This window comes from Monopterus albus, unplaced genomic scaffold (genome assembly GCF_001952655.1).
Source record: "Monopterus albus unplaced genomic scaffold, M_albus_1.0 scaffold310.1, whole genome shotgun sequence".
In the NCBI taxonomy this organism is placed as follows: Eukaryota; Metazoa; Chordata; class Actinopteri; order Synbranchiformes; family Synbranchidae; genus Monopterus; species Monopterus albus.
In genome coordinates, this window is record NW_018128190.1 from 219338 (window position 1) to 240222 (window position 20885).

Genomic DNA, 20885 nt, shown 5'->3' on the forward strand with positions numbered 1-20885 from the left:
GTCGCCTTTCTTTTCTCGCTGGCTCGGCTGTTCCTTTTTATTTTATACTGGTATTTGTGCTGTGCTCTCGCTCTACTCTGGTGCCTCCTGGAGGAACCGGCGAGTCCCTCACCAGGTGGGGAACAGAAAGGTACTGAACTCTAAAGTAAAGAGTGTTTTTTTTTTTTGTTTTGTTTTGTTTTGTTGTTGTTTTTTTTTGTACTTGTCCTCATCTGTTTGTATTCCTGTTATTTTATTTCTTTGCTAATGGTTGTATTAAAATGAGGGTTGGAAAAAGCTGTTGAAGCAGATGTAATTTCTTTGACCTGATGCTCAGAGTTACAGTACCTTTATCAATTTTGTTTAAAGTTTAGTTTTAAAGTTACATTTTTTTTTCTATATCACTTGTCTTAAGGGTTTCTTCTCACTTTATCTTGGAATTCATCTGACTGGCTCTATGGTGTTTCATAGTAGTATTGTTGACTGTGCATTATGTCTATAAATCCTTAATAATGTACTAATCATTTCCTAGTAATGTAATTTACCACCTAGTAGAGGTAGAACAGACTTCGCTTGGTACAAATTAATTCCAGTGAAATGCTAGGATAGCATAACCAAGATCATTTTAGTCAGTGTGCAGCAGACGTGAAAATAGCTTCAGCAGTAAATTAAAACTTACTCACTTGGGTTTAAATTTAGCACTTCTTTCAAAGAAGTTCCAAAGGATTGTTTGGATTTTGTGCCAGCCTGTACAAAGATGCATGAAAAATACCTCATTATTATATTGTATTATTGCCATATTGAAGCATAGAGATGGGTTATGATGATTAATATTAGGTCATTTGACCAAAACGAAAAGAAAATCCTAAACGTTCAGTGAGTAGCTGTCGAGTGTCTTCCTAGGAAACTGTAGGCCTGTTCGTATGCTATATGGTTATAGCTCAGCACTTCCATGCAAACGTTTTCAATTTGATAAATGATTTGCCGTAACACCGCCGTGGACGTGGGTCACACACTCGCGATATTAATCCGTGAGCGCAGAGATGACAACGAGCTCGCAGCAGGCGCCGCCTCACGGGCCACCTTCCACCAATGAAGGCGCTGCTGAGGCGGGACGCTGGCTGTCCGATGTGGTGGCAACAGGTTGAGCTGGTAGCAGAGGAGTATTTCTTCATGTCCCCAGTCCATTGACTAATAACTTGTTCCACCAATACTGTGCACCTTTAAGGACTGAAATAGGACCCATCAGTGAGGAAGGAGGAATATCTGGATTTGAACCGTCTTCTCAGGTGCGGTAGAATTTGAGTATTTACACAGCTGCTGCGTGTTTATTGAACATTTGTGGGATTTGGTGTAGAGCTGGGGGAAAGCGCTGGGTGTCTGAGCAGCACTATGTCCCTTACCCCGTTTTGCTGAGCGGGCGTTTAATAACACTTTGATTAGCAGAAATGGACACCTGTGGCTTTGTGACTGGATTTGGCAGCCGTGCTCTCGTGCACAACTTTGCCTGCTCACGATAAATAACCGACATAAAGGGCTTTGGGTGAAAGCCTATTGTTCGCTTTCAGACATGTTTTCAAAGGTTTGGATGCAGCTCTGTGAGTGTACCACTGCCTATAGTTGGATGTGACTGCGCTGCGTAAAGAGGATATGAGAGGTTTCATAGTTGAAGCTTCAAATAGGATGCGATGGTGTCTCGTTGGGAAACATGCGCATCGGTTGTTTATCTGTCTTGTTGCTTAGTTCGTGGTCCCACTGGCCTGTGTAAGCAACCCGGTTTCGACGCACACAGATACTGACTGACCGGATAGGTGGGTGTGACGCAATTAATCCAGGCGCAAACAGGTGCTTTAAGAGTGGCTCTGTGCTCATGGCTTTTCCGGGCTAAAGTATCTTGAGGTTTGATATGAGTTTGAATACGATATCATTTAATATGTGAATCAAGCTGTGTAAATCTAACATCAGCCAAGAAAATAGTGGAGTCGTTGTATTGGTTAGATGTACGTGGCTGAAAGGTGAGCTCTTGAGTCAGTCCCTCGTGTCCTTGCCAACATTATAGTTTACAAGTGATTAACTCACCAGATGCTGGAAGGTGTTGGTGTTCCTTGATCCTTTTCATTTACTGTACATTCAAAATAAATTGTGCTTGGGGACACACTTTGAGTTTGATAAACATGGACTTTGTACCTTTAATGAGGGACTAGTATTTCCATATTCCTGCCATCCTGGCCCTATCTCACTGCAGAAGCTAATATAGTCTGCTTAATATCATAGAACCTTTACTTTGCCTACCTTAGTATGAGCATATGTGTAACTTTTCACTCTTTAGGGCTGTAGCTTACCTTCTTTCAGATTATAATGTAAATTGGCCATCATTTTCTGTCAAACATTTAAATTTGTCTATCTATGAACTTGGGTTGAAAAGCCAATGAGATTAAGTTTACAATACATAAAATAGGGAAAAGTCCCATCAAATATTCAAAGTTTTTGCTTGAAAAACCTTTTAAATAACCGTATAAAATAACAAACCTGTTGCATATCACTTCTTTGTTTATCAATTCATTGACTAATTCATATTCCATCAATAAACTGTAGGCTTACTCTCATAGAATTCAGCCAAATCACATGTCAAAGCCATCATGTTCAGATGCCCAAGGGCCAGAGGAACTGGGGGAGAAAGTCGAAGAGCAGGTTAGAAGTAAAGAAGGGTGCAGGAACGAGGCCAGAGGAGAATCAGAAGTGCATGCTGGGTGAGGAGAAAATAAAGACCGGTGGAAAATAGCCCCGCTTGGTGACATTCCTGTCTGTTGACACAAGTCTTTCTTGTAACAGGTGAGAGGGATCATGAGAGGATGTGAACCAGTTGTCAGCAACCGGTGTTGGTTGCTGAACATGTAAAACAACTGAGCCTTTGCTGAAATTTGTATTTACCTAAGGAGTATGCTCACACCTGGGAGCCTTAAGTGTGATTAGGAACAGGCCATGTTTTTTTAACCTTGAGGTCATTTTTTGATGCCCACTGTTCAACGTTGTCTGGAAACCTGGTTGCTTATGGTTATGTTAGAACAGGGAAATTAATATACTTTTGCACTGTATTTTTAGTCTCCAGTCTGTTGTCCTTTAATTAGACTTTTGTTCATTTTTATTTACTGCCTGTGTGGACAGTTTTCCATATGTGTAGGCTTTAAAGTTGATGTTGCCCCAGTTCTCCATTTCATCTTAATCTGTCCTTATTATATAAATGCAAGCCATGCACAATGCAAGGTGTACAGGGAATGCCTGGAATTCTAAGAATGTTTTTAGGAAAGACAAAGCCTGACTTTGATTCATTAATCTAAGCGCATTGCTAGTTGAGGTGCTGCGTTATACTGTAACCAGTGCTCAGTTAGGGATAGTTAGACTTTAATTCCTGTGAGAGTCACATTTGCAGGTGCAGTAGGTATGGACCAAGAAAACAGGCTGGAGTTGAAGTGTGGTAATGAAACTCAGCATTAGCAGAGCTTAAATATAAAAATGAACACTTGCCATACAATAATAGTTTTTGCATGTGACTGCAGTAACAAAAGTGTGTTAACATGATTTACATTACTTATTTACAGACACATTGAAAGGAGTGATGCTAATTAGATCAACTTCCTGCTAACAGCAGGTTTGGCCTTGTCTGTGCACGCCTGTGTGTGTGTGTGTGCGCGCGCGCGCGCACACACGCACAGGCATATGCTTGAGTTGATGTGTGTGCCTGCACAGCTCAGAGTAAACAGTCTATGCCTGAGTGACTCTACTCTGAGGTCTAGTGACTGGGGAGACTCGGGCAAAGGCAGAGAGAAAGAAGGCTCATTGTTGACATAGCCCCCAATGTTTAATGCTCCACAGAGCCTGGACAAAAGGACAAGTATTCACCTTCTCGTTGTGTTCATCACCAAGCTAATTTTAAGAGCATATAAACTGGACATGCTTAGGTTATTTGACTAACATTGTAACTGCTGTAGTTAGTTCAGTCATTTTAGTCAAAGCTAAAATGGCATGCACATTTTGGTTTCAGCTTTGCAGATATAAGGATTGAATAGTTTTCTTTGTGATAACAGAATATCTTTGAGTTTTGGACCGATGGTTATTAAAAACAAGAAATTTGAACACATCACTTTGGACTAAGTTTCTCTGACATTTATTAGACTCTAACTAATCAATAATATAATGAGTAGGTTATAAAATACTGCTTAAATTTCAAACTGCATTAAAGATACAGTGAAATTTAAAGAGGAACTCTGGTGACTTAATATTGCACTTACATATAAATGGGGGACTCATCCAGCCTTTTTTTTTTTTTAAGAATTATCAAAGTCAGAGCATCCGAGGCCAAGAAATCCTGACATTTATTCCCCACTGTGGGTCAGGCTCCAGGATGCTGCAAAACATGGTGCAAACTGTCAGTATCAGGGGTTCATTTGCTACGGTGGTCACTACTGTTGCAGATCTATCCGCCTATGCTATGTTATGTCAACCACCACAGTGAATGAGCAGGCTCATTGTTTGTTTTGTGTCTTTCCTTTTTTAATGCTCAACTGAAACCATAGTATCATTAACAGCATGCCTTTGTAAATGAGAGGTAATGTTTTGACCTGAATAGTGTGTCCCGTCTCATAAACACCCACTTCTGCTCATATGTTTTCCCTGCCTTCCAAACACACCCTCTGATAACACAGATGCCTCAACCAGTACAAAGAGGCTTCTTATTAGTGCCAAAGTGGCATATTTGGCATGACATGAATACAGTACATTCTGGCTGAGAAGGAATTGAACCTGTCACAGGATGTCACAGCAATCTGATATTTTTGCTGTGTCAGAGTGACTCCAACTTGGAATAAGAAAGGAGTTTACACAAAAAACAAGATGTAATTACTTTTTGTTAAGTCTATAAAGAGCAAATTGCAAGAAAGACAAAGGCACATCTGAACTAGTGCAGCAGCTGAAACCAGGAGTTGGTGAGAGTTTCAGTCTGCAGGTGTGTTTTGTGGAATAGATTTATAAATTTCATGTTCAGCATTCTTGTTGTTTCCATAACATATGCACCTGACTCACCTGGTTTGCATTTCCACTGTTTTCTCCTCCCTCTCTGACTAGACTGCTCTCACCTTAAACCAGGAAGTGGACATGAACACTCTCTCCACTGACAAGAAGCCTCTTGTGGATTATGGCATTCAGATCCGCTTCATCAACGATCTCCATGACACAGGTGGGGGTTACCCCGATAAATCCAAAGGAAACAATAGTGCAACCCCTGCTTCCAGTAAATACGGGGTGGCAGTGCGAGTTCAGGGAATCTCAGGACAGCCCTATGTGGTTCTGAAAGACGGTGAGAAAGGTGACTCCTATGGAGTTCAACTAAACGCTCCTGCTCCCAGCTCAGGGACCCCATCACCTTATAACAGCCTCCCCAAAATTAATAAAGAACCTGCAGAGTTCACAAACCCCTACAGCCCCATTTTAAACACAGCACACCCCCCTGTTTCTCCACCAGAGGATGAGGATGGGGAGATTTTCAGGAGCCCTCTTAAAAGACCCCCTGGGGATGGTCAAGCAGGAACACAAGGGGAGGAGGAGAGTAAAGCTAGAAGAGAAGGGCAGGTGGACAGGGTGAAAGCTGAACCCCAACTCAAAGCAACAGCCACTGAAGCAGAGAAAAACAGAGACTGGACTAGTTCAGGCAAGTATAATGAAGCAGGGCTGAAACCTGTCAAAGTAAACGGTGTGGGGCCCAGGGGGGTCAAGCAAACTGGCACTGGTTTCACTGGCTCTTTGGGGAGACACAGTGGGAAAAAGCAGAGTAGAGCTTCCCCTTCAGAGTCATTCCCAGAACTTTCTGCACCAACTGGTGAGACACCAACCCCAGAAATTGACACCAACTCCCTGGCTCCCATCAACAAGCTCATCAATAAGTTCAACAGTGGGACGCCAGGCAGCGCCCCACAGACCCGGGGCCGCTCTGGAGCAAGGCAGCGGCTCAGGTTCGACGAGCGCAGGAGGTCCAGAAGTCTTGACGCTAGAAGAGATGATGAGCCAGAGGTTGCCCTTCCTTCTCCTGTTCCTCTAAATCCCTACACTGTCCCTCCATCTACCTCTTCCAACATTTTGACATCATCTGCCCCAATGAGTGGTAGCTTGGGAAGGAGCTCTATGTCTGTTTCCAAGGTGACGGTTCTTGAGGCCCCAAAGCCGAGCTTTAAATCACCAGGGAAGTTTGTTGCCAAGGACACTCCTCCAGCTTTAGCAAAAAAGCCTGTAAGTACCAGTGAAGGCAAGCTTGTGAGCTATATCATGGTATTAAATCCTCTGTTTGTTTTCTATCTTCTTACTTTTCTTACTTACTGTTTGAAGGAGATGTCTGCAAGGAGTCAAAGCACAGAGGTCATCATTGCAGAGGAAGCTCAGGTTAAGCAAGCTTTTCACAACACCCTCAAAGATAGGTATATAAAACTATTAGTATGGCCATTGTTACTGTATATAGAGACATGGGTTATTCCAATCTAATCCTCTGTCCACTGTTTTCTCATCAGCCCCAGTGAGAGTGAAGGACCCCTCAAAAGACAGGCCAACCTCACCTATGAGACAACTGGCAGTTTAAAGGTACAACAAGATATTAAAGCCTGTGATTAGTTTGTTTTTTTTTCACCATATGCAGTAAATGTGAGGTTTTTCTATATATTTTTAGAATTGGATTAGAAAAATCCAGCATTAGTGAAAAGGTATTCTTTAAGAGAACCAGAAAACAGTAATAATGATGGCGTGGAAGTTCTTCCCCTTGAGGGCAGAATGTATGAAAAGTAATTTCCAACTCAAAGGTCCACGTACAAGGTTTTTTTAATTTATTTATTTATTTTTATAGCTTTCAACAATATGCCACCATTTTTATTAACAAATGGATCTAGCTGCTGTGTTCCACACGTAAATTACGTTGGCATCCAAGTCAGTTCTGTTCATGAAGAAGACGAGATGTGGTTGAAAGCTCAGGAAAAGCTAGTAGGTGAACCACTGAGTTGAGATCATTTTGGCATGAGTTGCATGAAGAACTCGGATTCAATTGTTCAGCTTATGTTAGTCCTAGTTACGGTCTTGTGTTTTAAATTGTGATAGTGGAGCTGCATCTTGGTTTGCATTTGGATTGTGCCTTTAGAGAAATAATTTTTGAAAAATACAGGAAACAGGATTAAATAGCTAGTCTGGATCTGTCAATAATAATAATAATAAACTTTATTTATATAGCACTCTACAACTCCAAGGAGCCCAGAGTGCTGCACAGTAAAAATAAATATACCAGGTGGAAACCATACTAAAATGGAAGCCAAAACAAAGCCAAATAGTTTATTTGACTGAGCATAGTCACAGCCAGTTTGTTTAGGCAGAGTGAATAAGCAAATTAAACTACTGCATAGAATAAGAAATGCATTGCTGAATTAATAACAATTAAGACATTGCATAAATTTATAATGGATTTATAATGGCTCCCTTAGCTTTTGTGGTGTGTTCAGCATATTGGTCAAACAAAAGGCTGGAAAGTAATGGTGTCTGGGATGTGAGTCTTATTCTCAACAGGGCAGTTCTTGTAATGAAGCTACCAGATGGTTGGCAGCCTGTCCTTTTCTCTGAGGTTGCAAAGTTTCTGTTTTATTTACCTCCACGGATCTTCTTTGGCACACCAAAAAAATGTAAAAAATTAAAGGGCATGCTGAATAATCAAGTCAGTTTGGTCCTTTGTGCTCCCATGATACCTTATTCAAATAATTGGGCCATGTTGTTTGTGAGTGTGAACACACTACTTCTTTTAAATTTGCACTCCTTTGCATAAATCTACATACAGAAGGTTTTCCTTTGTGTCCCTACCTTCTGATATTACATGCACTTGATTATGTACTTCTCAGTGTGCTTGTGACCATGGCTGCTTGTGTATTATTTGCCTGTCTTGTCTCTTGGCAACGATGGACCTGCAGAGGAAAGCTGTTGTGGGCTCAGTGTGTTGAGGGCATCAATAATTGAGCTGGACCATGCACCAGCTGGGGGTTGGCTTGTTGGATGGCACAGATCCTTCTCAGAGGGGTTTTGTTGAACAAAACCTTGTTTTTCCTGATGTTTGTTTGTCCGCTTTAGTAGATTTAGTGGCTGATTTCTTAATCAATGCTCATGTGAGGCGCTCTAGAAGTGATACTGTAACATCCACAGATTGCATCAAACTGCAGGGTGAAGGGGTTTACACTGTTTTTTGCTTAGTGCAGTTTTTTTCTGCAGCTCTGGCTCTAAACGAAAACATCACTTTTGGCTGTGTAAAACCAAAACATAAGATGAGAGCAGCCTGTGATTCTTCCAGGGTCCAGATTAATATGCTGACACTTGCTTCGCCTTTTGTTTCAGAGGGTTACTTGCATTTCAAAGTGTAATGTGAAGCAGGGTTCACATTCCCTTGGCACCACTAGTGTCTGTGGCTCTCTAAGTGCTTGTGATTTGTTTTGACTGGTTTAATGCAGTGTTACCACACTCCCACCTCCCACTTCACAAGTCTGTTACTTGTGTCCCAACACTCATGCTGGGAACCACTGGACTAGAGGCTATCGAGACCAAATCAGCTGTTATTTTACTTTACTTGAATCTCATTTGCAGTATTTAATGACATCATCTTCAAGTAATTCAACACTGACTACTAATATATTCTTTTATTGTTAATACACATAAGGATACAACTGAGGCAATTCACTCTTGGTGCTTTCAAAGGAGTTTGTTTTGTTATCTTCTGTTAATTATGGCTTTGTGAGGACAGAGAAACTGAAATGTCCCACAACGGGATTACCTGCTAATTTGACTCCAGGGGACAAGAGGGAAATGAAACAACGCTGTGCAAAATACATCTTCATCACTAGATAACAGGAGGAACAGAACCCTCCATGATCCTTGCTTTGTCTCTCTCTTCTGCCTCTGTGTCCCTGTAATGAGTGTGTAGGAAGATAGTGGTTCATGGGCAGGCTGGGCTTCTTTTCAGTGAGAGGGGGTGTTGATGAGCAGTGGAGTGGTGTGGGTGATGAAGGAGCCACTGCTTCAGCTCTGCTCCCCTGCAGCCTGGCAGAAAAGGTTGTTTATGTTGGGAGATTAATTTATTTTTTTGATGGTGTCTGAACATACAGATGTGGCCTGTTCTCCCAGAGATTTTTGAGAAACTATAGGACAAGGAATCCAAGGCAGGTTTAGGATAATGCACAGTGCATAATGTATTTGTCAACAGTGGCACTGTTGCAGTGTTTCCAGTACTGCTCTCTGTCCTTTTTCTCAATGTCTCACCCTCAGTTTCCTCTACATGTTGTGTGTGTGTGTGTGTGTGTTTGTTTTTTATGTGCAGAAGGGAGAATCTGATGGAGGCATACTGAAGGGTAATCTTGAGGAACTTCAGGAGCACCTCAATCGCTGCAAGAAAGAACTGCAGCAGGCTCGTGATGAGTAAGGATGTGTGTGTGTGTGTGCTGGGGGTGCATTTAACAGTCAACAGCTGTTGCTCCTGTGGTTTCTACGTCACAAGATCATTTCACTGTTGCCTGATTGATCGGCATAGTGGTGTTGCAGGATAGATAATGTATGTGTGTGTGTGTGTGGGCGTGCAGACTGGCCAAGGAGCGAACAGCCAGGGAGGGGGCAGAGTCTCGTCTGCATGTACAGGAAGATCAGCTGGCTGAACTTCAGGAGGAGCTGAGGAGGTTTTCAGAAAACTCACCTCACTCAGACTCTCTTCAGGCGGTACTGACACTCTGCACAGTGACACACACAAACAGCCCCATCAGCCGACTTCTACCACATTACCTGTCTATTTAATCCATACGTTTCTTTCTGCAGGATGTGATGACGCTGCAGGCAGAGCTGGCTGAGGCCGCCATGTTACGTCAGCGCCAGGAGGAGAAGCTCCACCAGCGGGAGCGGGAGCTAGCGGCCCTGAAGGGGGCTTTGAAGGAGGAGGTGGAGTGCCATGACAAGGAGATGGAGGCTCTGAGGGAGCAGTACAGCCAGGACATGGAGAATCTGAGAAAAACCATGGAGCAGGTCACACAGGTGTGTACAATAAATCACACAAATCAGTATTTTGTTTCAACCTGTAACCTAGAGCTCAATTTCTCCTGGGAGTTGTAAGTATAACAGTGGTTCATGGAACAAAAAAATAAAGAGCTGTCAGTACTTTGTCTATTTGCAAAAATGATTAAAAGCACACAGAGAGAGGGAATCAAAAACTCTGCTGATGAGACAAGAGACTTTTTGAACAGTCTAATGGTGCACAACAAAGAATAATGATAACTTAAAAGAAAATTTATCTTAAACATTAGTAATACACTGTAGTAACACTCAGGTTGTTCGATGTGAGTTCTGTGATCTCTGCTTGACCATCTGCTGTCTTAATGCTTCGGAACTGTGACTATGATTTCAGTCACAAAAAAATGGTATCTCAGTAAAACAAAAAAAGAAAATTCACTGAGCCAACACAAACGGACACAAGTGATTCAATAAACTGAAGAAAGACGAAACAATGTAGTGTTTATATAGGCATAACTGAATAAACAAAAGCAATGGACCAGGGAAGATGTATAACCTGCAATAACAGTCACTGAACATTTCCCCTTTTTTTTGTTACATCACACTCTGCTAATGCATTTTTAAGATAGAAACAGTCAGAACTTTCTTTATTTTCACAGGAGCCTTTTGTATGGATGTTGTGTGAGAACTGTCAGGTAATACCTGTCAGGCAGTTTGTGTGTCCTGCATGCATTATTGACGTTATACTCTGTTACGCTTTTGATGTTGCATCCGCTCATTATACACCCAGGCTTTATCTTGTCATTCAGTTTTATGTGTCCGTACGCAGCCAGCGTTCAGACACTGAGTCAGAGTAACACAAGGTCATAATATGAGAGTGCAAAGTTAGAGAAGAAAGAATTTTTGCTAGTTGTGATTGCAGTGTAAATCCTTTGCAGTTGAGTTTTTTTTTTTTTAGCACTGCAGGATGTGGTCTAGAGGATTTTTGAAATATATATACAGTGTGCATATGCAAAAATATTGTAGATCATTATGTAGATTTTTCAAAAATGTGACAGAGGTGATTGAAAAAAGTTACATGGAGAGTGAGAGCAGGAAATATGCAGACAGGTTGTCAGTGACTTTTGATGAGGTGAGCTACTTGGCAAGAGGAGGATTAAAGGAGTTGTATCTCTCTTTGTAATGACTATCATGCTGTGTCTTGTCTGATATGTTATGTAGAACTTAGAAAATTAGGACTCTGATGAAGGCATAAGATGAAATGGGTTTTGTTCCCTTGTGCTGAATGTTTGCTTGGCAAAGAAACTATATTAAAAGTGATAGATTTGGGTGTGAGAATCATTGAATATGAGGAATAAGACTGACTCTCATAACTCTAAATTTCAGTTTTTGGTGTATGTTTGTCATGTCAGTCTCAGGAGCAGATAGAGAAGGAGAGGGAGAGAGTGAATGCTTCCATGCTGACCCTGGAGGAAGAGCTGAAGAGCTACAGAAATCAGGGAGAGCGGTGGAAGACGCAGCTGGAGGCCGAGAATCATTGAATATGAGGACTAAGACTGACTCTCATAACTCTAAATTTCAGTTTTTGGTGTATGTTTGTCATGTCAGTCTCAGGAGCAGATAGAGAAGGAGAGGGAGAGAGTGAATGCTTCCATGCTGACCCTGGAGGAAGAGCTGAAGAGCTACAGAAATCAGGGAGAGCGGTGGAAGACGCAGCTGGAGGCCAGCACACAGGAGCTGCACAACACCAGAGAAGAGTTAGTGTCTTTAGGTCACATATGTACACACTGCTTCCTTTATTACACCACATAAAAATGCATGGCAGATGGCCTTAACAAATATCAGAGTCAACCACATGTTGGCTGTTCAATAAACATAAATGACATGTCACCAAAAAGCTGAAGTATTTTAAATGTTTTTACTTAGATGTTACTCACAGCAGATTTCTCTCTAATTCTCAGATTGTGAGCGCCACATGTCATATGGTTTTCAGTATCTAGCTTCCAATATGACTTTAAACCATGCCATAAAAGCATGAAGTAACATTCTAAGACCATAAATATATGTGATTAAATCAGTCACTGGCAGGTGTAACATTAGAGACTTGGTCAAGCACCAAACGCACACTGTTGTATTTTATGTTTTTAGAATCAGGAGAATTGGATCAAATAATCTGAAGTGCTCACTTAAAACTTTAGAATATGCTGTGAAAAGATATATTAAGAACTGTTTTTGGTTCAGTTGTATAAGATTTCAGTTCTCGAGTTATTTTTTAACGGATGCACTCTTTCACTTGACTTTTCATTTGGCAGGAGCGGGAAGCACGTCAGCAGTCAAATGTGAGAGAAGATCAGTCTTACTGTGTTTGGTTTGATTGGATTTAGCCTAGTTTCAGCCATAACTTGAGAGATGCTCTCTGAAATTCACTTGAAAAGCTTCTATATCAGAGTGGATTTTGGATTTGATGACTTCTGTTTTGATCATTAGATTGGTGAACTAACTGTACTTACTAACTGTAATCCGGTGACAGTAAAACCCAATCACGTCACTCTTTCAAAGTATTTGTCTCTGCTATCTTTGGTGTGTGCAGGTGTGTTCCTTTGCAGTGTGTGTGTGTCTGCATACATACATATACAGTTGTGTATGTAGAGCAGCTGTTATCCTACTTGCTTAAGATCTACTTTCTTTCCGGCAGACTTCTGAAATCTCAGTTGGAGAAGGAAGAATTTGAAGGCAAGATAAAGGATCTCCAGGATTCACTTCTCACCACAAAGAAACAAATCCCTGTATCTGACGAAAACCACTCTTTAGCAGAGGTAATCCACATGTTGGTCATGAGTCAGAGTACAGATTAGGTTTGCTGTGTGGGTGAAATGCAGGGGCTCATCTCCTTTGTTTTACACTGTCTGTCAGAGCAGTAATGCGACAGTGGGTTTTCCTTTTGGCTGTCATTTTGATCTTTTTTTTTTTTTTCTCATTTTGATTCATTCTTCCTGTACACACAAACACACGTGCATGCTCCGTACTCGTATCAGCACATTGTTATGCACTCAGGCAAATTCCTCTTGCTCACACAGACATTATTCATCTCTGATTACTTATCCCAAGGAGCTTCGTTGTTGCCATGGCGATCTGAAGCAGACTCGCGCCGATCTGGACAAACAAAAGAGCGAGTTACACAAGAAGAGTGAGGCACTTCAGGCCCTGGAGAAAGCGAGTGAGGAGAAAGAGGCTAAGCTTCAGTCAGAGATCAGTGGATTGAAGGAGCAGTTGGAGAAAGATAAAGCCAAGCTGGAAAAGGCCCTCGAGAAGGCAAAGGAGGTGAGGCTTCATCTAGACTCTATAGAAGAGAAGGGCATTTCTCAAGGAACACCTTTGCATCACTGAAATGAATTTGTAGTTAAAAAATAAATAAACAAGAGATGATAGCTTTTGTATTGATAAATGTCCAATAATACAGAAAAAGCGCTGGCATTGTATGTAGAAACAGTAAATTTGTTTCATCATGCCCTCTCTTCTCCCTGTAGTCATCTGTTGGATCTGCAGGAAAGACTGAGGTGGACCACGGCACCAACTTGGAGCTCCAGGAAGAAAACGCTCGCCTCCGAGAAAGGCTGGCCCGCATGGTACTGCACAAAAAGACAGTGCTGTACACTCACATGCCCGCCAAATCATGGAAACATGCATACTGTTCAAGAACAAAAGAAATAGTCTTCCACACATGTTATTTTCAACCAGGAAATGTGAACTAAAGTGCATCTGAAGAAAAACTGGGAGAATAATCTGTCCAAGATACATTTGCATAAGATATGCTTTAAGTGCTATGATCTTGTTACTTTTGATGTGAAGAGCATAGTCGTACACAGATCAGTGTAGGTGCAAGGCCAATACAAGTCAACATGTAAGTGTTACAGAGTAAAATTTTAGCCTGCAGTTTGGGTGCAGGGATCATTTCACTGAAGTTTTAAGTTCAGCCTGTTCTCACTGTACTTTGGATATAAAAAGACGGAGCCCTTTATTATTTCCCACTCCTATTTTACATATCAGATATAACAGTGCAGAGAACAAAGGCAAATTATGATGTACTGAACAAGTACAAATGGGTTTGCTATGTGGAAGACATGGCCAGATATGTTGCATGAAATATCTAGAAGTACTACCTTTTACCTGCAGTGTGATCGAAATATGTAACACAAATGAATCCACATGTTATAGACTCAGGTTCATCAATGGAAATTTTCTTCTTCTTCAGACAAGGCATCACTCCGGTGCGTCCCGGAATTGTGAAGCTGAGGAGGCAGTGCAAGCTCTGGAGGAAGAGACCCGCTCCCTGAAGAATCAGCTTGAGGAGGTCAAGAGAGGAACCACCCGCCTGAGCAAGGAGAAGGACGAGCTGACCCAACGGCTAGAGGAGAGGGACCTGGAGAGGGAAGCACTGAGGAGGGGCAAGAGCGACCTGGAGGAGCAGAAGAGGCTGCTGGACCGAGCCCTTGAGAAGATTAATAAAGAGGTGTGTGTTAGGGTGAGATGAACGTCTTGGCTTGCTGATGTATAGTGATATTGTCATTTACTGACATTTCTCTCTTTCTGCCTCCACCGCTGACAGATGGAGATGATGATGGGAGATTCCCGTCAGTCGGTGGCCACCCTGCAAACACAGCTTGATGAGTACAGGGAGCGCTCGAGAAAGGACCTGCAGGAGGCGCAGCGCAACAGCAAAGACAGGCTGGCTGAGCTGCAGAGGGCCCAGAGCAACCTGAAGGCTCAGCAAGAAGAGGTGAGGACAAACAGGCCGAAAAAATTACAGATATGTGAAAGAATGCAAATCTGCTTGTGAAGGAAAAGTATATAATGTCGCCATTGTCATTCTAAGCATGGTAGCATACTCGTATTTGCATTTTCTGTGCCTCAGAGAGTTGTTAGCATGGCTGTAAACTCTTATTCCTGTTAGAATATGCTGTATATTAGGAGACAAACTGCTCTTAAGGTAAAATTTCATAGAATAATGATCGAATAGGTTTCCCGTTTGAAGAAGGAGCTTCTGGTATGCAGCGAGGACAGAGAGAGCGCACAATTGGAGAGAGACCTCCTCAACAACCGTCTCAAACACCTTGAGAGCGAACTAGAATCAGAGAAGAGCACCTACACTGACCGCACCAGGGAGATCAGGGCCCTGGAGGTGAGGCTTCAAGGTCAAAAATCACACACTGCGATTATAAAGTTGGGTGGCAATAAATTGGGCAAATGGTAACATGTCAGCAAATTGAGTTTAAGGGTAAAAAAAAAAACATTGAAGTAACTTCAGTGCGGGTAGATTGAGAAGATAAACTCAAAAAGAAATATATTATGGCATTTATTTAACTGTGTGTGTGTTTTCACAGGATAAAATTAAAACACTGGAGATTGAACTAGATGAGGAGAAAAGCAATGTGGAGCTTCTGAATGACCGCATCACACGTAGCAGAGATCAGGTGCCCCATAAAAGTATTTTGTATGCACATGCAAATAAGCAAGAGGCTTAACAGGTTTACTTACACTGCCTCCACATTCTTTTCTCCGATCGCTACTTTCTCCTCTCAGGTGGACCAGCTTCGTTCTGAGCTGATGCAAGAGCGTTCAGCGAGACATGACTTGGAGATGGACAAAAGTGCACTTGAAAGACAGGTACAGTGTGTACACATCTAGGCACTGGACATAGTTAGAAGAGATTTTTGCAAAATCAGAAGGTGATTTAGCTGACTGTACCACTCAGGTGAAGGAGCTGAAGACTCGGGTGGCAGACATAGAGGGACAGCCTCGGCCCTCACCTGGAATCCCCCTGCTGGAAAGCAAAATCCAAGAGTTAGAGGAGAGACTACGCAGTGAAGAAAGGTATGATTGAAAGCAAAATGACAAGTCAAAAAAGAAACAATCTCTATATTGAAATATGGAGCCCTGCTTTTGTGGATATTTTAATGATTCGAAGAAACAAGCCATCTCTCTCACACTGTCATCACTTATGGTAAATATATTTAGAGATTCTCATGTCTAGTTATAGTAGTAGTACTGTGTGTATTCTGAATTTCTCTACACAGAGAGAAGGCCAGTATCCATGCCTCTCAGAGACGAATGGAGAGAAAGCTGAAGGAGCTGAATGCCACATTAGACCAGGAGAGAAGCCAACATGCTGAGCAGAGAGATCAGGTAAATATCAAAGGTTGCATGAAAATAGTCTTTGGTGTTTTAAATACTAAATGCTGATGTTCAAAGTGGACGTAACCTGCTAGTTGGCACGTAAAACCAGTCTTGTCATTTTTACACCTTTTTGTTTGTACAAGTCAAACAACAAATGCATATGTACCATTCAGACACAGTCTTTTCATCTAACTCAGCAAGAAGTCAAATAAGTGTATTTCCAAAATGTGTCAGTGTCAGACCTGTTTCCTAATTCCGTGTTTGTATTAAGTAACCTGCTTGAGACTGTTTTAATTATGTAGTAAGAATTATAAGATACAGTTTGACCTACACTTGCTCTTTAATCATTAATGTAGTTCAAACAGTAGTTAATTGCTTCATCTACATAAGGCTAATCTCATCTCCCCTCCTCCTGACCCCAAACCCACCAGAATGCTCCATGATCTTTGTTCCCCTAGGATATTTCTCGGCCGTCTTCTTGTAGTCATAGCTGCTCCCATACAAAGCCTTGAACCCATGCCCATTTAGCTTCTTACCCTTCACTCCCACATCTTTACCTGTGACCTCCCATGTTCCCCTCTAACCCCCTGTCTCTCCCTCTCCATCCCCAGCTGTCTCTGCGTGTGAAGGCTTTGAAACGGCAGTTGGACGAGAGCGAGTTAGAGGTGGAACGTCTGGAGGGTGTTCGCCGTAAGGTTCTCAGGGACTTGGAAGAGCAGCAGGAGCTCCAGGAGGCACTGCAAGCCAAAGTGACAACACTGGAGACTGAACTAAAGTAGGACTTAACATATTTGTGTGACTGAATGTTAAGTTGGCTGATATTTAAACAATTTTGCTGTTCCACCATATCAATACCATGCATCTTCTTTACACCAGGTGGCACTCTATAGTAACTAGCAGGACACATGCCTGTGTTCATTGAGCTGCACTTTATTAGGTACACCTGTACAATTGTGTGCATTTCAATGCAGCACTTCCACCTTAACATCGATGTTTATGAATCCCAAAATGTTTCAGTTTTTGGTGTTTTTAATATTATAAAGATACCTCTGAATATAAAGTAGTCCAGTACAACACCACCTGTAATTATGACCTCATGTGATTGAATTTATAAATTTGACAATTTTATCAAAAATGGAAAGATTTTGAGCTTCATAAATAGATGTTAGGATGGAAGTGTTGCATTGAAGTGCATGCAATTATACAGGTGTACCTAATAAAGTGACCAGTCAGTGTATGAAAGTAGAAGAACTAAGTCACTCTTGTTGGATTTTCTGTTGTTCGCATTCTCCCAGGCGAAAATTGCAGCAGACACATCGTGCAGCCCTGGGCCTTTCCATTTTAAGCTCTGAGGATGAGGATGAGGTTTCTGTGACAACATTGCTTCCATCCTGAATGAACGCCACCCAGAGAAAAGCTAGAGGAACATTTAAAATAAGATTTTTTTCAGTGCAAAAACTTGTACAGTTTGTCAGAGAGAGAGGTACTCAGGGCATCAAGGACCTTGCAATTGTTCTTGGTTTTATTTTTAGTGCAGCAGTCAGAGACAGAGATTGCAGTTTTTGTGAGCCTTCAGCTTGCTTTGATGCTGACATGTTTTATCCATCTTGAGCCCTTATGTTTCTCTAAAGTGAAGACAATTGCAGTTAGAAATACAATGTTTTACTTCATATGCTTCAACTTGAACTTTTCAAAAAGGCTCTTTGTTATGTGTTTATTGTATTGACCATATTTACTGTATTCTACTGTGGTAGCATGTTACTGTGACATGATTTATACTGAAAGATCATATGGTTGCTAATACTGTTGATGCCAGGCTTGCAAATTCAAACCCACTTAAAACCAACTTTTTCCCCCCCCCCACATATGAGTTACATCTGTCAGTGTTGTTATTAATGACTCTCGGTGTATTGAAAGTGATGTAATGTGTTTTTTTTGTTTTACCTATGAATGTGAACGTAATGGGGAATTTAAACTGAACCCAAATCTTTATACTGTATCAGCTGTGCAAACTTGTAATCCAAGACAATCAAATATACATGCCGTAGCACTGTTTATCCTCACAGATTCATCTTTTTCTAACTTTGACCCTATTTCTGAATGTGGTTCAGTATATCGCTGTGGATTTAGCTTGATTCATGTGCATGTTTTCAGTCAAATGCCTTAAAGATGAGATTTATATCTATTTTCACTTAATGTTGTCATCGCATGTTGTGTTTATACAAGTAAGCTGCTGTTGTAATGATTTAAATGGTATTTCATGTGCTTGCCTGTGCTTGCACTTCCTGTACATGTCATGTTGAAAGAATTATTAAGCTACGGGGCACCCCATTACACAAAGTTTATATCACAGCAAGGTTACTTGTATCTAGAGTGATTTCCACTGTACTGTGGGGGCCTTAATAGAGTAGAGGCAAATCTTAAAGGAGAGTGCTTGTTCTATTTCTGCCAATTTGTTCTATAAAATATATTCTATGAAATCCTAAGAGAAAATCTATTTTTCCATGCTCCCTAAAATGAGGCCAGAGGTCAAAGTGACTTGCATGGCAGTAATCTGCTCTGGTTGCACAGGTTTATTGATCAGATTAAGGACACTTAAGCAGGTTTAATGTTTGAACCCCGAGGCCACTCTACCAGTTTAGTTATTATTATTATTATTTAATTCTAACTCATTTGGTATAATAGCTACATGAAACGGAGATGATCCACATGTTGTACTCCCAGCAAATGTAATTTAACACTATAAAGTATACTGTTGCTTAATTGACAAAGCTGTAAAAAGATCTCTGTTAGATGGAAACATTGTTAAATTAAATTTGCTGGTAATGTAAGATTTTCAATTCCATTTGTTTTGTTTTTTTTGATCCAATAAATGTAGAACTTTTCTGGATGTGAACACTCTGCACTCGTTTATCACAGGCACATGAACTGTCATATCCCAGGGGTGCAGCCATTGCATAATACCTGCCTCTCTTATGTACATGCCTCCATAGACAGAATGCCAGTTAGCAGCAGGCCTGAACCCAGTACCAGTGACGTCACCTCTCCTCCACTCTTCACACTCCATTAACCTGTAATCTGCAATCTCTCACTTCCGCTCTATGTGAACAAACAGGGTGATCCCGAGGTTTTATAGTGAAACTGCCCTGCCAAGTTTTCCTCACCAGGAGTCACAAAGTAAATACAAAATCCTAAAATCAGACAGTTTTGCAGTGGGAGGTGTTGAGGATTCTAGAGGTTCAGTCCATACAATAAATTGACTTTGTTTTCTACAAATAACATAATATACTTTGCTGTAGTTCATCATACAATATAATTTGCCAGGGGATGCCATTGGCCACCACCAAACTCTGACCCCCAGGTGCCACCCCTGCCAGAGCCAAATTGTGATGCTTATTAGTATTAATAAATGAAAATCAATGTCAAATTGTAGCCTAAAATGCAAGTAACATTTTTCTTGTGCTTTACAATATAAACCACTCTGCAGCAGTGATGACCCTAACCAGGAGTAAATAAGGAGTACAGCCAAAGTTAGATAAACAATTTGATTCTTAATAATATATGGTTTATTATTTCATATAACTAGTGGTTTAATTATTTTTTTTACTATGGGATTAATTTACTTTTTACATGCATTTCAAATGTGCCACCCCTCTCTGAGTCTGTATACCAGCCTCGTCACCCCATCCAAAATTTTCTAGCTCCACCCCTGCAAACAACCAGTGGGTTATTGCAGGATTTACTACAACTTCACGACATTCAATCCTTCCAATGGAAAACTGTGTTTAAAATAACATGTTATATTGTACAATATGTGAGGGCTCTAATGATGACTGAGCTGCCTTTTGAATTTGAGTCATTCATACCAGTACTCCTCAACAGGTGTTTGGCACAATGAAGATGTACTAAATACAGCAGGTTATTGTATTTCAGTGAAGTGTACAAAGTGACTACTTTTACTTGCGTGTCACTGTACAAATAGTTCTTAACATAAGACTGACTTACTGAAACCAAGAAGTAGAACATAAATACATGATGACTTACTGAAACCAAGCGGAAGAACATTGTAGTTAAATAAAAAGTAGGCTTAAATGGTTTAACCTGATTTGGGGGATTAGATTCTGGTAATGGCCTTTTATTTAGTTTTATGCCACACCCCTCTCAAGGCGCATAACCACAGGAGTAAGAGTATGTCATCAGTTACTCTAAGCTAAACCTTCACATGGTAGGATGTGTCTTTAATAGCTTTTTTATATTAATTTATATTCATAACATATTGATGATAACTATTGATTACATTGGTGAAAGTTTTATAAAAGTGTTTATTATTGTCTCTACCGAAACTCTGTTTATTGCGCTACTTATTTCTTACTGGTTTGATTTATTATTCAACAAAAATCAAAAGGTAAATGAGCTCAACCACAGGCCTTGCAGGGAAGTAAGTACGTGGCACCAGAGCTACCTGACATGTGACTGGCTATATCCTATTTGCAGGTCTGGCACAGAATTAGCTGCAGTGGAGAGGAAGGAGCTCACAGGCACTATCAGGTTCTTAATGCTGTGGTGTCATTAACACAGAAATTACTGGAAAATATAGAAACAAACTTTGTTGAAACAAGGTAGATGAAGAGAGAAAACTTGGGATCAGTGTGTAAGATCAGGCGGATGACTAAGGG

General features: G+C 41.1%; 1 protein-coding gene across 4 annotated transcripts; it reads left to right on the forward strand.

Annotated features, from left to right (window-relative positions):
- The first annotated feature begins 1022 nt into the window (after nt 1-1022).
- cgnb (cingulin b) lies at nt 1023-17676 on the forward strand. 4 transcript variants are annotated; one of them, XM_020623796.1, is made up of 21 exons: nt 1023-1268; nt 5101-6258; nt 6355-6443; nt 6534-6603; nt 9359-9456; nt 9618-9750; nt 9847-10059; nt 11448-11561; nt 11758-11792; nt 12731-12851; nt 13144-13356; nt 13563-13661; nt 14288-14545; nt 14642-14812; nt 15053-15214; nt 15417-15506; nt 15616-15699; nt 15788-15906; nt 16110-16218; nt 16821-16984; nt 17505-17676. In XM_020623796.1, exons 2-21 carry the CDS (start codon nt 5131-5133, stop codon nt 17602-17604), a joined length of 3570 nt encoding a protein of 1189 aa, XP_020479452.1. In that variant the 5' UTR covers nt 1023-1268; nt 5101-5130; the 3' UTR covers nt 17605-17676. The 4 variants fall into 4 exon arrangements, with proteins under 4 accessions (XP_020479452.1, XP_020479453.1, XP_020479455.1 ...); XM_020623797.1 differs by lacking the exon at nt 1023-1268 and adding an exon at nt 1556-1790; XM_020623799.1 differs by lacking the exon at nt 1023-1268 and adding an exon at nt 1903-1994.
- The last annotated feature ends 3209 nt before the right edge of the window (nt 17677-20885 follow it).